This window comes from Maniola hyperantus, chromosome 22, assembly GCF_902806685.2.
Source record: "Maniola hyperantus chromosome 22, iAphHyp1.2, whole genome shotgun sequence".
NCBI lineage: Eukaryota > Metazoa > Arthropoda > Insecta > Lepidoptera > Nymphalidae > Maniola > Maniola hyperantus.
In genome coordinates, this window is record NC_048557.2 from 6,794,734 (window position 1) to 6,809,369 (window position 14,636).

A 14,636-nucleotide genomic window follows, 5' to 3' on the forward strand; every position below is an offset into this window, starting at 1 on the left:
GTCGCGTACTATACTTTAAGCGGTGGCAGTAAGGCCCCATGGTCTTTAAGCAGAAGCTTATTATAGTTTATTTCTAAACCCAGTTTGTCAGGCTAGTAATTTTTAACAGAATAGTTTGGAAGGTAAACTTGCAACTAGACTACAATCTACATTACTCTCTACTTTTGTAAAATAATCTAACTATTACAATGAATGTATAACTATAGTACGCGACAGGTCGAAATGGCAATCAGGGTATGAGGCAAGGGGAATCCCCGCACACCGCACACGTATAAATTAGTTTAATGACTTATGTAATTAATATTGGAATGCATTAAATAAATCTAAATATATAAAAGGCAAAGGTGACTGACTGACTGACTGATAGACTGATCTATCAACGCACAGCTCAAACTACTGGACGGATCGGGCAGAAATTCGGTATTCAGATAGTTGTTATGACGTAGACATCCGCTAAGAGAGGATTTTTGAAAATTCAACCCCTAAGCGGGTAAACTAGGGGTTTGAAATTTGTGTAGTCCAAGCGGACGAAGTCGCGAGTATAAACTAGTAAATGATAAAATACACCCGCGCTATCCCATACCGGGTTAGCGCGGGGACTGTGCGGGTGTGCGAGGCGTCCCCAACCCGATTGCCATCTCGACCAGTCGCATACTATAATACCTACCTACCAACCTAAATCAAACCAAATCCCAACTAGTTCATACGATGTAGGCAACGTACACACCTCAAATACAGTGGCTGGCAGATCGCCAAATATCCTAATGTTATCCTATTTCCGTAGATTTGTAACGTTTAGATGGCAAAGAGTAACAATTTGCTCAGAATTGGCAAGAAAGTATGAAAGTATTTTTTCATTTAAAAACTTTGGTCAACACAGTAATTAGGGCCGTGACCTCTTATACTTCTCTTCAAGCTTTCTTTTGGGCTTATCTAGACAACATTTTTTTACAAACATGCCGTGTTAGGCTGCCTATCCCGGAAACCAAAGAGTTCCTACGGGATTTTAAAAAAACATAAATCAACGCAGACGAAGTCGCGGGCATCATCTAGTAATATCTAAAAGGAAAAGGTGACTGACTGAATTCTCTATCAACGCACAGCTCAAACTAATTTGATGTAGACATCATCTAAGAAAGGATTTTTGAAAATTCAACCAAGGGGTACTTATACATTGAATTACTTAATACCTCACAGGGACAATAGGGGAAAAGTCGCGGGCGTAAGTTAGTTAATAATATTTTAGCGTTTAAACTACCGTGAGTGATTTCCATTATAAATACTATCTGTCCCGGCTTACTCACGTGTGTAGTCGATGTTAGCCCGACTAGTTTCGAACCCATCCGGGGTCCTTTTTCAAGGGAGTCCGTCCGCGCACGCGCCGCGGTTTCGAAACTAGTCGGGCTAACATCGACTACACACGTGAGTAAGCCGGGACAGATAGTATTTATAATAGTTAATAATAATTGAAATAAACTAAAACACCCATACGTGAATTACAACGTATACAAGGTAGCAACAGCACAATAATTTCCTCTTGTAATATTTTGCCTCATACAATGCCTCAAAGCGGTGAACCTTTTAGCTCGCATAACTTAAAAGGTCATCATGAAAGCGTACCTACTATAATACGATCCATTTCAATGCATAAAGCAATGCATTGCAATTTATTCTGTATTCAACCTGCGTGTACTTTATTCTAATACAGATTTGACTGCTTCCTGTTTTCCCACCTAACGGTCGACATTTTGCTTCCTGAACGTAAAGGGAATCGTATCTTCATTGTCAACCGATAGACGATCAGTGCTGGACATAGGTCTCTTGTAGGGACTTTCATACATCACGACTCACGAGCTTGCACCGCCTGAATCTAGCGACTCTCAGCGACTCGTTTGATGTCGTCTGTCCAGCTAGTGGAGGGTCGCCATTCTAGCACCTTGGGACCCAACGTCTATCAGTTTTACGAACTATGTAACCTGTCATTGCCATTGAGCTGTCGGTTACGCTGGTTCTCCTATATACGGATCCTCTAATTTCTGATTTGATCACGTAGAGAAACTCCAAGCATAGATCTCTCCATCGCCCGCCGAGTGACTCTGAGCTTTCTAAGGCTCATTTAGCGACCATGTCCAGGGACTAAAGATCATCATAGATCATCAGAGGTAGTATATGACACGATTGAAGACTGTGCATTTTAGACATACTATATGCTATGATAGGACCTCCCTACCTTACTGATTCTAGGTCCACGGGAAGTAGGCAGACGGACAGACAGACAGATAGTCAGACAGACAACAAAATGATCATATAATGGGTTCCTTTTTCCCTTTTGAGGTACAGACTACAGAACGCTAAAAAACACAAAGACATAGGGAATGAAACCTACGCTTTACACTATTAAATCTTGTGTATTGAAATCTGCAGGTATGTCATACACATTTAAGCAAAACAAACACGTACATTTGTAGACCGTTAGGGCCGTAAGTGTTTACGGATTATCTTTAGGTACATCTAATAACTATACGAAGGGCCGTCTTTACATAAATTTAAATACTGACCTACATAGCACGACTTAAATGTAGTGGCGGGCAAAGGCGTGGCGCGGATACATTTTATCCTACAAAGACTATCCACATGTATTGTATATGTCCGTTCCTATGTCCACTCGTAACTACTCAACGGCTCAACCGATTTTGATGAAAAACGTCACTAGATCCGTCTTGATGGCGCGAGTGTAACTGGGTACATGAAACTCTTAAAAAACAAAATGGCGGATTTTATGTGCTTTAATATGCGGACTAAAAGAAGCAGTGCAAGCCGCAGTCGGGGTTTTTTTTTAAACTTTTTAATTGTTGGAAATGTATCAAGCGACATACTCGAACAATATACGGTCATCTGTAAGTTTCCGACGAGTCATTTTGAATTTATAACGACTTTTTACCACTGGAGATGGAAACATAAATAAATACTAGTACGAACGAACATGCACCATCTGTTTCTAATTCTTATTCTTTGTCACATTGTTCGATGTATCGAACATATGGAAAATTGCGAAACTTCGAAATTGGGTTATTGAGCCCTTGACATGGCGTTCTATCGTTTGAATAATCATTATTTTATAGCTTTAAATTTCGATTATACGATGGCAATCCTTTTCCTAGGTCCTTGCGTTGATTGATATTTTGTACAGGATGCCCGTTTTTATAAATACTTTTTTGTTATTTTCCTGGAGACGTGCGTGCCACAAGACCCCAAGTTCGCTTCTTAAAGTCCCTCTTTCAGTATTTTTCAATGGCCCCTGACAAGTTAAGGAGCTAAGAAACTGTGTATCATGGTATCGGTAAATAAATCAAGGTTCTTCATCATTTCAAATGCGTAACCGTTTCATATTGGACTACTTCGCCATCATCACAATATGGTATTCTTAGAAAATTAATAAGCTGCGCGTGAGTATAATATAGATACTTAACCCAATGTAAATCTTGTAAATGGTAATATCCTAAGATTTCAACCTTTTATTGGGAGCATCCGAAGTTCGATTCGATCCCAGGCACGCACGGAGTTTTGTGAGTTTGCTTTCGGAGTTACGTGTGTTTTAAACAAACAAATATTACTTCCTTCGGTGAAGGAAAACATCGTGAGGAATCCTGCATGCCTGAGAGTTTTAAAAAGTTTGTGAAGTCTGCCAAAACGCAAACCCCTTCACATTCTAAGAGAAGATCCGTGCTAGCAGAGGACCGGAGATGAGATGATGAATTCTGTCAAAGTGTCAAGTGCTATATGATTCTTTTGACATAATGAACGTATTGTTCATGTAGTTTTATTTCATAAAGATATACCTTATTACCTATTATGATATTTTTCAAATATCAAAACTTACATTAAATCAATCCGAGATACATCCTCAGACACAATATTTTAAAACACACAAGAATTTTACCACAATTGGTTATTTATACACCGAATTTCACCTACGCACAATACACTAAACGGGCACTTATGACACTAGTTTAATTTAAGACGCGAAAGCGCGCCTCGGTATACGCGGCGAGACTGACTGACTGACTTCCTAATTCCTCGCTCGTGAGGATTTAAATTTTAGAGACCATGTGGGCACGGTGCGCGGTGTTATGATTACGGGTAACGGGTTAATCTATTGGGTATTACAGTCGGGGCTATTCCGTATAACGCTGTTTCCATCGACGAGTAAGACGTCGTAATATTCTTAAGATTGGTATAGGTTAAAGACTCTAGAAGATAGTGCAAAACCTATAGTCATACCGTCTTAACTCTTAACTTTTTATAGTGGAGAACAGTCTAACGACAGTAGGTTCTTAGAGAAGAGCGTGTTGCAAACCCTTGTAGCTTTACTTTTAAATTTACGTAATTTATCATCACCTTTACATCAATTATTTTACAAATTCAACAATTGACACTCAAAGAGTGTATAATGGTACATATTTTGGATAAATGACTTTGTTTTTAATTGAAATTTTGACACTACAATATGACTGGAAAACTGAGGGTAGCTTAAATTGTCGACACAGTCAAGAAATCGGTGGTATGTGTTCTAAAAATTTAAAGCCTGATAAATATGGGTTTAGAATAACAACCTGCCTATATTTAAGACGAAGAATTAACTACTAATCAAACATCAAAATATACATAAAACAATGTTTCAACTGGTCGCTGTGACAGCGATGAAAACGAGGCCGAGCCTTCAAGGGTTATAGAATAGGGCTAAAGCTCTTTAGCCTGAACGTGTATAAAATTATAAATTACCGGCCGGCTGATTACACGCTCACACATACTCATAAGCACACACTCACACACGCATACACACACACATACAATCATACACACACTGTTGTAATTTTATTTTATTATTGTATATACCTACATTTATTCTAACTCTATTCTGTTAAAATAGTTTAATTATAATTTTAAGTAATCTCTTTTGGCCTTCTGTTATACCTAGATTTAAATTTAAATAATAATTATGTATTTACGCTGTTGATTACTTTCAAATAAACAAAATAAAAATAAAATAAAATAAATTACTGAACACGTGGTTAATCACAAATCAGACCAAATCTTGCATACATTTTCGGTGTATATTATGATTTTTAACATGATTAATATTTTCCCGTTCCCCCAGGCCCCAAATAACCATCATGCTAATTGTTCTTTTTTAGATGTAGGTACATGCTAGAAACATGTGTTTTTAACAGCGATTATGTGCTCAATATAAAAGATAAAGATAGACAGAAATAAATATTGAAATTATGTCGCCTGGATTTTATTCTTTCTGGATTCTGGATTTCTAAATTAGATTATAATAAAAACTGCCAAAGTTTGCCCTTATTAGTTAGCCCGCTTTCATCTAATACTGCACCATCACTTATCGACTTACCACTAAGAGCTGATTTCACCAACGTCGAGTAACGGCGGTTACGCACTCATCCGATCCGTGAAAATATGTTCCTTTTTGTTTTGTATGGGAGCTTATGACGTATGTCGTAGATAATCGCTAGTATTCTCACGGATGACGGATATATGTCGGATGACGGAAGTGCAGTGCGTAATCGCCGTAAGGGGATGAAATAGGGGTTTAAAATTTGTGTAGTCCACGCGGACGAAGTCGCGAGCATAAGCTAGTATGTGTATAAAAATAAATCAGACAATTTCTGGTTACACTAGGCACAGTTTACGACGAAGGAAAGATATATGATTCGTCGCAGTTAATTGGAGGGAGCTAAATCGTAGCATTGTGACATCCGTTAAATGAACTCGAGTGGCCAAGGCTCATGCGTACATGTCACATGTGTGAACAAATCCGGCGTGCCACATTCTCACGACATTTAAAATAACGCTTGCCCATACTTCCATCGTTTAACCGAATTTGACGAAAAGAGATAGCTTGCATCTCGGGGAAGGGGATAGGATACTTTTGGGCTCTGAAAATCAAAGAGTTCGCAAGGGATTTTTAAAAACCTAAATCCACGCGAGCGAAGTCGTGGGCATCATTCCGAACCAGTGGTAAATTAAAACTACCTGACTATTCATAAGTACTTGTAAAAAGTTTACATGAATAAAAAAACATTCTATTCTATTTTATTCTATTCTATTCATCTAGTAAACAATAAAAATGCGTTGTTTCATTTACTTACGAAAACAAGGTTTTTCAATAAGTACCTACTGATAGTTTACTTTTACATTTCGATACAGAGATGAAACGACGTTTAGTTTATCTAGTGCTATCTACAGTGCGGTGAACAGTTTAAGAACTGAAACAGCGGATTAGATTGAAATGATATAACACTAGAACACCTTTGTATAGACTTTACAGGCAAAGGATAATGCTTGCTTTAGAACTAAAAGCCCATTTAAAAATAATATTGCCTAAAATAGGGTGTCAGCTGTGATAGCCTAGTGGTTAGGAGGTCCGCCTTCTAATCAGAGCTCGGGGGTTCGATCCCGGGCACGCACCTCTAACTTTTCGGAGTTATGTGCGTTTTAATTAATTGAATATCACTTGCTTTAACGGTGAAGGAAAACATTGTGTGGAAACCTGCATGTCTGAGAGTTCTCCATAATGTTCTCAAAGGTGTGTAAAGTCTACCAATCCGCACATGGCCAATGTGGTAGACTATGGCCAAACACCTTCTTACTCTGAGAGGAGACCCGTGCTCTAAAGTGAGCCGGCGATGGGTTGATCATGATGATGAAAATAGGGTACCTAGGTATTTCGTTTCATATCGTATTGTTGTATCGTACCGGAAATTTTATTATTTATATACAGACTAGCGCTTCGCTGCAAGCAAAAAATTGAGTCATAATATGACTACGCCCCATCTACGCCCGGTCAGAAACTAGTCAACATCGAAAACTTAGATCTTATCTTCTACCAAGTAACAAATCTATAGAACTACATATTTATCTATTTAACAAATTCTATCATTTGTACAACTGTCACGAAACATTCCGTGACTGAACCTAATTTGAGGTTAAACTTTATTACGTTTCGCTTGTCAGGGGCAACAAGTCATTGGTGTGCTGGCGGATTTTCTAATGACAATAATTTATGAAACATCGTAGATGTACAAAATATTTTATTATACGAAATAAAAGTAACCCTCTAACAAATAAACCTGGAATAGCGGTGGAATAGTTATACTCTGTTTTGTCTTTCTCTGTCATCAGTAATTTGACATTTGAAGGCAAAAGATAAAACAGATTATAACTATTCCACCGCAATTCCAGGTTTATTTGTTAGAGGGTAAAAGTATAAGTTAGGGTCAATTCGTAATAGCGAGTCGAAGCGAATCGAAGCGTCAAATTCTTCACAATTGCAACTTAATATGTGCATCACATTGTGGAGACAAGGGTAAAGTTTCAATGTTCAGTTTCAGATTGATTCTCCGATGCGGTTCGACTCTGCGCTAGACCCTTATACTGACACCTCACCATACTATACACAAAACTTTAGGTGAAATGGGTAGATATAGGAAATGGAAGAACGATGTATTACTATATACTTACTCGTACTTGCGTATTGCATAACCGGCGTCAATTAATAAATTATTATCTTTACACAAAACATGTAAAAAGAATTACACACGAAATGCATTGACGGCAGCGCGGCAGGACGTCAGAGTAAGGGCCGGTATCTACTTAAGCGAAACGGAGCGGAGATGTTTTCAGTCGACCAATCAGATTTCTGAAAGTTGATGATTTTTCCACGTCATCTTGCATCTATCTATCAAGCGTTGATGGACGCAGAGGAACTAAATGACTCTCCGCCCATCATCGCTTTTGTGGATACCGAACCTGAACGCCCTGGTACGCGTGTAAGATTTGGAATACATATAAGAACTGCCGCGGATCAAGCTGGAACGTTGCTATCTCACGTTTCTTAGACGTCGTGAAGACGGCAACGGGTTCACCGCGGCACTTAGGAGTTATAACACAAGGAGCTCTATAAAGGAGTTAATAGGTACTTCGGGTAACTCGTCGGAACTATAGTAGGCGACAGGACTACAGGACACCCCGCATACCCGCACGTCACCCGCGCTCGCACGGGCTGGTGCGGGGCGTTCCCTCCCCGATTGCCATCTCCTGTCGCGTACTAAATGCTGCTGCCTTGAGGCACCGTTTCCGTCGATTTACCCAGTGTTACGTGCTTCAAAAAATTCGTGTATAACAAATCGTGCCACACGTACAGGGTAGCGTCCTGTCGTGCTCTGCCGTTACCAGACACCATGCCTGTTTAAGCTTCAAAAATGACTTACCGAAACTTTACTGTACTCGTGGTGATGCGTCATGTGCAGGCTAGACGCGGCGCTCGAGACGCTGAGCGCGTCGCCTTCACTCGCTCCCTCCGCCTCGTCCCACCGCCGCCGCCCCGACCCGCTGCGAACACGCCCCACCACCCCCCCACCACGCTCAAGCGAAGCACCAAGCGACACGGCACAACTCTCCCCCGGAACACCACTATCTCCGCCACAATCCGACGACGAACTCTCCGAACCTACACTTATCCCACTTTCGAACTTCGAAGAAGACGATTCGAATTTAGCAGAACCCAAACTACCCTCTTCGATTATACTCGTATCCTCAGTCTCCCGATTTCCAAATCTAAAAGAACTACTATGTATCCAAGGACGTTTCGTCGTACTGACGTCAGACTTAATAGTCTCCGCGTCGGAACTTTCGTCGTCGGAATGTATCGTGGCATCCGATTCCTCTGATGATTCTTCCAAACAAGTTTTAAACGAAACATCGGATACCACTGTGATGTTAGAGTTACACGATTGTAATGACCAATGGCCCGAGTGTTCCGAGTTGGATTTGTGTAATTGCGAAGTATCAGAAGCACAAGATGTATTAGCGCAGTTCGATGTTGAATTAGATCCTAAAGAAATTACATCAGATATATCTTTAATAGAGTAAGGTCGGCCAGTCGATGTCAGAGACGAATGTGGAGACATTGATACGTAATATGTGGGACTATCTAAATTACTAAATTTGGTGTCTGTCCTACCATTAGCCTCATTTCTTTTAACAACTTCGTCGATATTAACTACTGCATAGGGTTCTTCTAAATTTGCGGGAACAGACTTGTTTTTTAATAAACCACGCTTTTGTACTGTCGAAGAAGGAGAAACCTCTAAAGTTATATCCGGTGTAGATATACTTTTCTTTATCGCTGAGAATTTAACGACTAGTTCTGTTGGAAATTCGCGTCTGCTAGCGTGTAGTGAACATGCTCCCGAGTCACAAAAGCACTGGAACGAGGAAGAAACTAACTCCATTTTATTAACGAAGGCATCCATGTCTATCGTTGCCTTTTCTTCCACTTCTTCCTTGCTCTGCATATCTAATAAATCTTCGGCACTAGTGTGATTTTTGGGAGGTCTTGGCCGACAAAAGCATATAGCCGTTTCAAAGTAGCTATCTCTTTTACTATTGGGCACTTTAGTGAAGGGCTCTACGTCACGGTAAAGTGTTTCTCTATTAAAAATATAAATAAATTCTTGTACAGTCGGAGCCTTGTAAATACAGTGACCAGTACCACGAATGTGATAGCTCGCCAAAGTATCTTTTAGAAATGAATCGTTTCGTTTCGGGAAATTTTTCATTGAGTTTCTATCGTGTTCAATATTCGTGAATGTTTTGTGTCTAAAAAGAACTTTTTTCTTCACTTTCTCTGATTTTTTGTTTGGCAAAGTTCCTACCATTGACGCATACATAGGCTTTTCATCAATTTCAGCACTACAATCAACATTTTCTATGGCACTAGCTTCTGTTGTATCAGAAAAATTGGATGCGTTCGATTGAGTTCTATTAATACTAGATTTGCTAGACTCTTTTCTTCGCAACATTTTTTGACCATGGCGAAAAGATCTTGATTTTTCTGAAAGGAGAATATCTTCTAGATTGGATTCATCGATCATAGAATCAGAAGATATACTAGATGACCTACTTATACTAGGCGATGAGTTATTTGATTCCGTGTTTATCATAAAACTCCTTTTTGGTGGTTCAGGCGCTTTAACTTCAGGTTGAAGTAAAATATTTTCGTATAATACTTTTTTCTCGTCTTCTTTTACTGGTACTTTTGTTGGTATGTAAGTTCTTGCTGCTGGGGTTGGTCGAATAAAGTTATTTTTTTCTGGCAATATATTTTCATAAATTATGTTTTCACTGTTCAATGGACTTGCTAAATTAGACCTTGGTGATGGTTTCGGATTTAAAGCAGTAGGTTTTGTTACTTTAGGCTTTAAAGTCGGAGTATTTTCCGATGTAAACTCGTAAGATTCGTAGCATTCGTTCACTAAATTAGCCGACTGTATAGAAACATTTGAAGTTATTGATATTCTGTTATCTCTTTTTCTTGGTTCAAATATAGCATGCTTGGTGTCACAGTTTATGACTTGTGACGCTGGTTTTATTTTACTTTTACCATCGCACTCGGATTCTTTATGTACTAAACTTTCAGCGATAGATTCTTCACTCAATTCATTATTTTCTGAAATATTTGGCAAAGAAGTTTTAAATCCTGGACAACTCCTATTGCTTCTGTTGACAGCCGAATCTCTATTTAACGTGCCTAATCTATCTAAAGATATAGTATCAAATTCATCATTACATGGTATATCACCCGACTCCTCCTTTTTCGACAGTATTTTAAAGAATTTACTATTCCCTATGTGCAATGCGTTTGCACTATGTTTCGCATCTGAATGTTTTAACTTTCCATCGACATTCGACTCTAACCCATGATTAGAAATGTTAGGAGCGGAGTTAAATTTTGCTTTGAGGCCCAAGCACTTTGAAGCAAGCTTTTTAACGAAACTCTGGGGTGAATTTTTTGTTACAAAAGATGAAGACGGTGTTAATAGGCTATGACTTAAGTTATTGTTTTTCTGGGTCTCTGGGGCTTTCCTGTAAAACACATAAAGCAACAAAAATATATATTTTAAGTTTATTTTAGAAGCAAATACAATGTTAAGCTTTGTATACATTTACTGCCACCGAAAAAAATTATCACTTAATAGGTATATAGAAAAATAGTTAATATAATATTTTAATTCATCATTTTTCAGAATCCCAGTCGACTAAAAGTTGTGCCAACTGATTAATTTTCTTTAGGAATATGTTTTTTACTTTGTCAGATTTTCCTATTCGTTTTGATGGCATGGTATCATCCTCGAAAGGCTCAAAAGTCATCGTTTTAAAATCTATCTGGTCATCATGTTCTTCAAGAATTGTATCATTTGAGCGATTTTCTACCTCGACTTGATTAAAATTCTCACAACTATAGAAAATCTCACGTGATGTTTCTTCATTACGTTTGAGATGACAAAAACAAGGCAGTCGATCAAATTTTTTTTTAGTTCTCTCAAATGGATATTCATTATTGCGCAACGCCTCAGGTTTTAATTCGTAAATTGAGTCATACTGAGAAGTGTTCTCATGAATACACCCATTAGACCCTCTAAAATGACAACCAGAACTCCCTGAAGATTCTGAATGCTTGAATTTATAATTCATATCTACATATAAAGCCCCGCTAGATACTGACAAACGATTTTTATTATCTGATTTTAAGGTGCTAGTAGCTTCCAATATTTTGTTTGTAGAATCCATAGATGTGTATATTCCAGAAAAAGATTTCCTAGCGTATTTCTCATAACAAACCCCAGATTTTTCACCTATACCTTCGTAAATATTTTCACGCAATAATTTTATATCATCAGGAGTATTTTCATAAATTATTTCATCTTTTGTTGATTTATTTTTTGTAGCCTTAGGCTTTGGTGGTGGCTTAGGCTTCTTTTTCTGGGAGATGGAATTGACATTGAATGAATGCTCTTCAACTATATTTTCATAAATACCGGTTTGTTCTACTGTGTTTGAGTTAACAGATTTATTACGCCATAAATTAAGAAATGAATTAATATAATCATGTGAGTTGGAGTCCTTTGGTAATTCCTGATTGTGACTTTGGTCTTTATTCACATAGGTTATATGGTTTGGATTATTAGTTTGTAGTGATCGCCTAACTAAACTCCAGTTTTCGGTGGCTATAATGTTAGCATTAGACACACGTCTTATGTCGCTTATATTAAGGTTAGTTATAGCATTATTATCTGCAGCATTAGATTGCCTTTCCAACGCCAATTCAGTATCAGTACACCTGCAATTGGAATAGTCAACTTTACAATAAAAGGCTTCGTTAAAAGGAGATTTCGCGATCACAATTCAAATCACGATAAAAACAAAAATAGAAGGGGCAAAAATACGTTTAAAGTCTGAGTTAGTTTATTTTCATTGGATTGTGCCCATTACAGTCCTCAAAGGACGGCAGTCTTTCTCGTGTCATACAAACTTGTACCTGACCGTCTCTAGACAAAATCAAAGAAACGGAAGATTTTAATGAGGCTCGCATCGACAGTTTTTGTTTTGCATATCTATAGAAAGAAGAATTCATGTTTTATTTTATTACGAAAAAGCTTTGCAATTGTTCTTTCCGAGTTTTAGAGTGGTTCTTCATAATAATTAACATAATAATATTATCACAAATTCACAGTACAAAATTTGATACTATTCAATTAAATTAAAGCAGCTTCGAACTTTTACGTTTAGCATTTCATTTTGTAATTGGTTCCATGAATATTATATCTTTAAGAGATCAATTGAAAAAATAGAACCGTTAGAGATTCTATAGAAAAACCAAAAAGGGCGTTTACCACGATAGCAATCAAGAGTTCAAAGGTAGCGCGTCGTGTGTCATAATTGAGACGCTCGCTCTCCAATTAAAAGTGAATGTTTAGATCCTCTTGTCGAGAGCATCTTTCGAGTAATTAGAGAGATTCCTTTGCGCTCCCCTTCGTGACGCGGACTTTTAGAGAAACCGCAAGCCGTCTAGTTATTTGAATACGTTTAACATTAAAGGGCATACATAATTTAAGTTTGAAGTAGAGGCATGCAATGTTAGTGGGTTAAAAAGCAAACAAATACATGCAACAGAAAGAAGAATTATAGCATTAAAAACTCCATTATTTTGTTCATTTAACACGGATTGTTTTAGTTTTAAACATTTTTGCAAATATGTACCTATACTAAATTTTATAAGAGGATGAATTTAAATTATTAGACATTTTGGATGCAGAATTTATAAATTGTATGATCATTTTTGTATTATTATGTAAAGTTTGAATACGAACACGTCATATTGCATTGCAAGTTATGTATATCCAGTGATGTTTTAAAACATAAAACTTTAGGTGCATTGGGCGGTTTTGGGATGAGTAAATTTGATACTGATTTGAAACTCCAACAAAAAAAGTCACTGTTATGCCATACAGTCCCCACTGACTGCCATTTTTTTTAAAAAATCACTTAGTACTAAATTTTTAGGGTAGGTAGTGTAGTAGGAAAAAGTTCACGCCGTAGTTTTAGTATGCTCTCAACACACAAAATGCCTCGCTTCATAATTATAGTTATTGTATCATGTGTGATTAAGTGATTTTTATACAAAGATCGCCTGACTATGTAATCTATAATAAAAAAATGAATCACTAAATGTGTTGCTCATCGCAAATCTCGAGAACAGCTGAACCGATTTCGCTAATTCTTTTTTTATAATATTCCTTGAAGTACGAGGATAGTTCTTACGGAGAGAAATTTTTAAAAATTTGAATCGATAGTGAGAAATATTTCTACTGCAAAACACTATCTAAAAATGAGTTTCTGCAAATAAAGAATTATTTGAAATTTAATTGGAAATGACAGATCGCGACTCTACAAAAACTTTATTCAAATATCCGTGAAAGATAAAAACGTCGCTAAGAGCATACTAAAAGTTGGACTGGACTCGTTTCACGCAATACCAAGGGTGTATTGCAAAGGAAGAAGTAGAATATAATGTCATTGTAAATTGTACTCTACAACAATGCAAACTGAACTCACATTACAGGTATATGCGGGTAGCTTGTGGGACTGCAGTCTTGTATCGAGTATGGCCGCGGTTCCTCTTCACTTTCGTAGTTATTCCTCGACGAGTTTTTGAATTCTGCCAATAAAAACTTGCTTTGCTTTTAATCATTCTACGGCTAGGGGCAAAATATGTAACGTGTATGCGTGTGTGTGTGTGTGTGTGTGTGTGTGTGTGTGTGTGTGTGTGTGTGTGTGTGTGTGTGTGTGTGTGTGTGTGTGTGTGTGTGTGTTGTTACATTAGAAGCTGTGATAGCCTAATGGTCAGGACTAATCGTAGGTCTGGAGTTCGATCCCGGGCACGACCCTTTAACTTTTCAGATTTATTTGCGTTTTCAAGTAATTATAATACCACTTGCTTTAACGGTGAATGAAAACATCGTGAGGATACCTGAATGCCTGAGAGTTCCCCATAATGTTCTCAAAGGTGTGTGTAGTCTGCCAACCCGCACTTGGCCAGCGTGGTAGACTATGGCCAAAACCATTCTCACTCTGAGAGGAGACTCGTGCTCTGTAGTGAACCGGCGATGCGTTGATCATGATGATGATGATGATGACATTTAGACCTGTCATTTAAGTTTGATTTAGAAACTGTGTACAATAGAATTTAGTCCCAATGTGACTGACATATTGAA

General features: G+C 37.9%; 1 protein-coding gene across 6 annotated transcripts in view; it reads right to left on the reverse strand.

Annotated features, from left to right (window-relative positions):
• Window positions 1-14,636, reverse strand: part of LOC117992930 (ankyrin repeat and SAM domain-containing protein 1A-like) — a 123,397-nt gene that overhangs the window by 88,809 nt on the left and 19,952 nt on the right. For 4 of the 6 annotated variants that reach the window (XM_069506145.1, XM_069506146.1, XM_069506147.1 and 1 more), the window contains exons 7-8: window positions 13,978-14,080; window positions 8,292-10,947 (exon numbers count right to left, since the gene is read on the reverse strand). In XM_069506145.1, coding sequence (XP_069362246.1) covers window positions 8,292-10,947; window positions 13,978-14,080 — 2,759 coding nt within the window. The remainder of the gene's footprint in view (window positions 1-8,291; window positions 10,948-13,977; window positions 14,081-14,636) is intronic. The other 2 variants (XM_069506149.1, XM_069506148.1) reach the window with 1 other exon arrangement.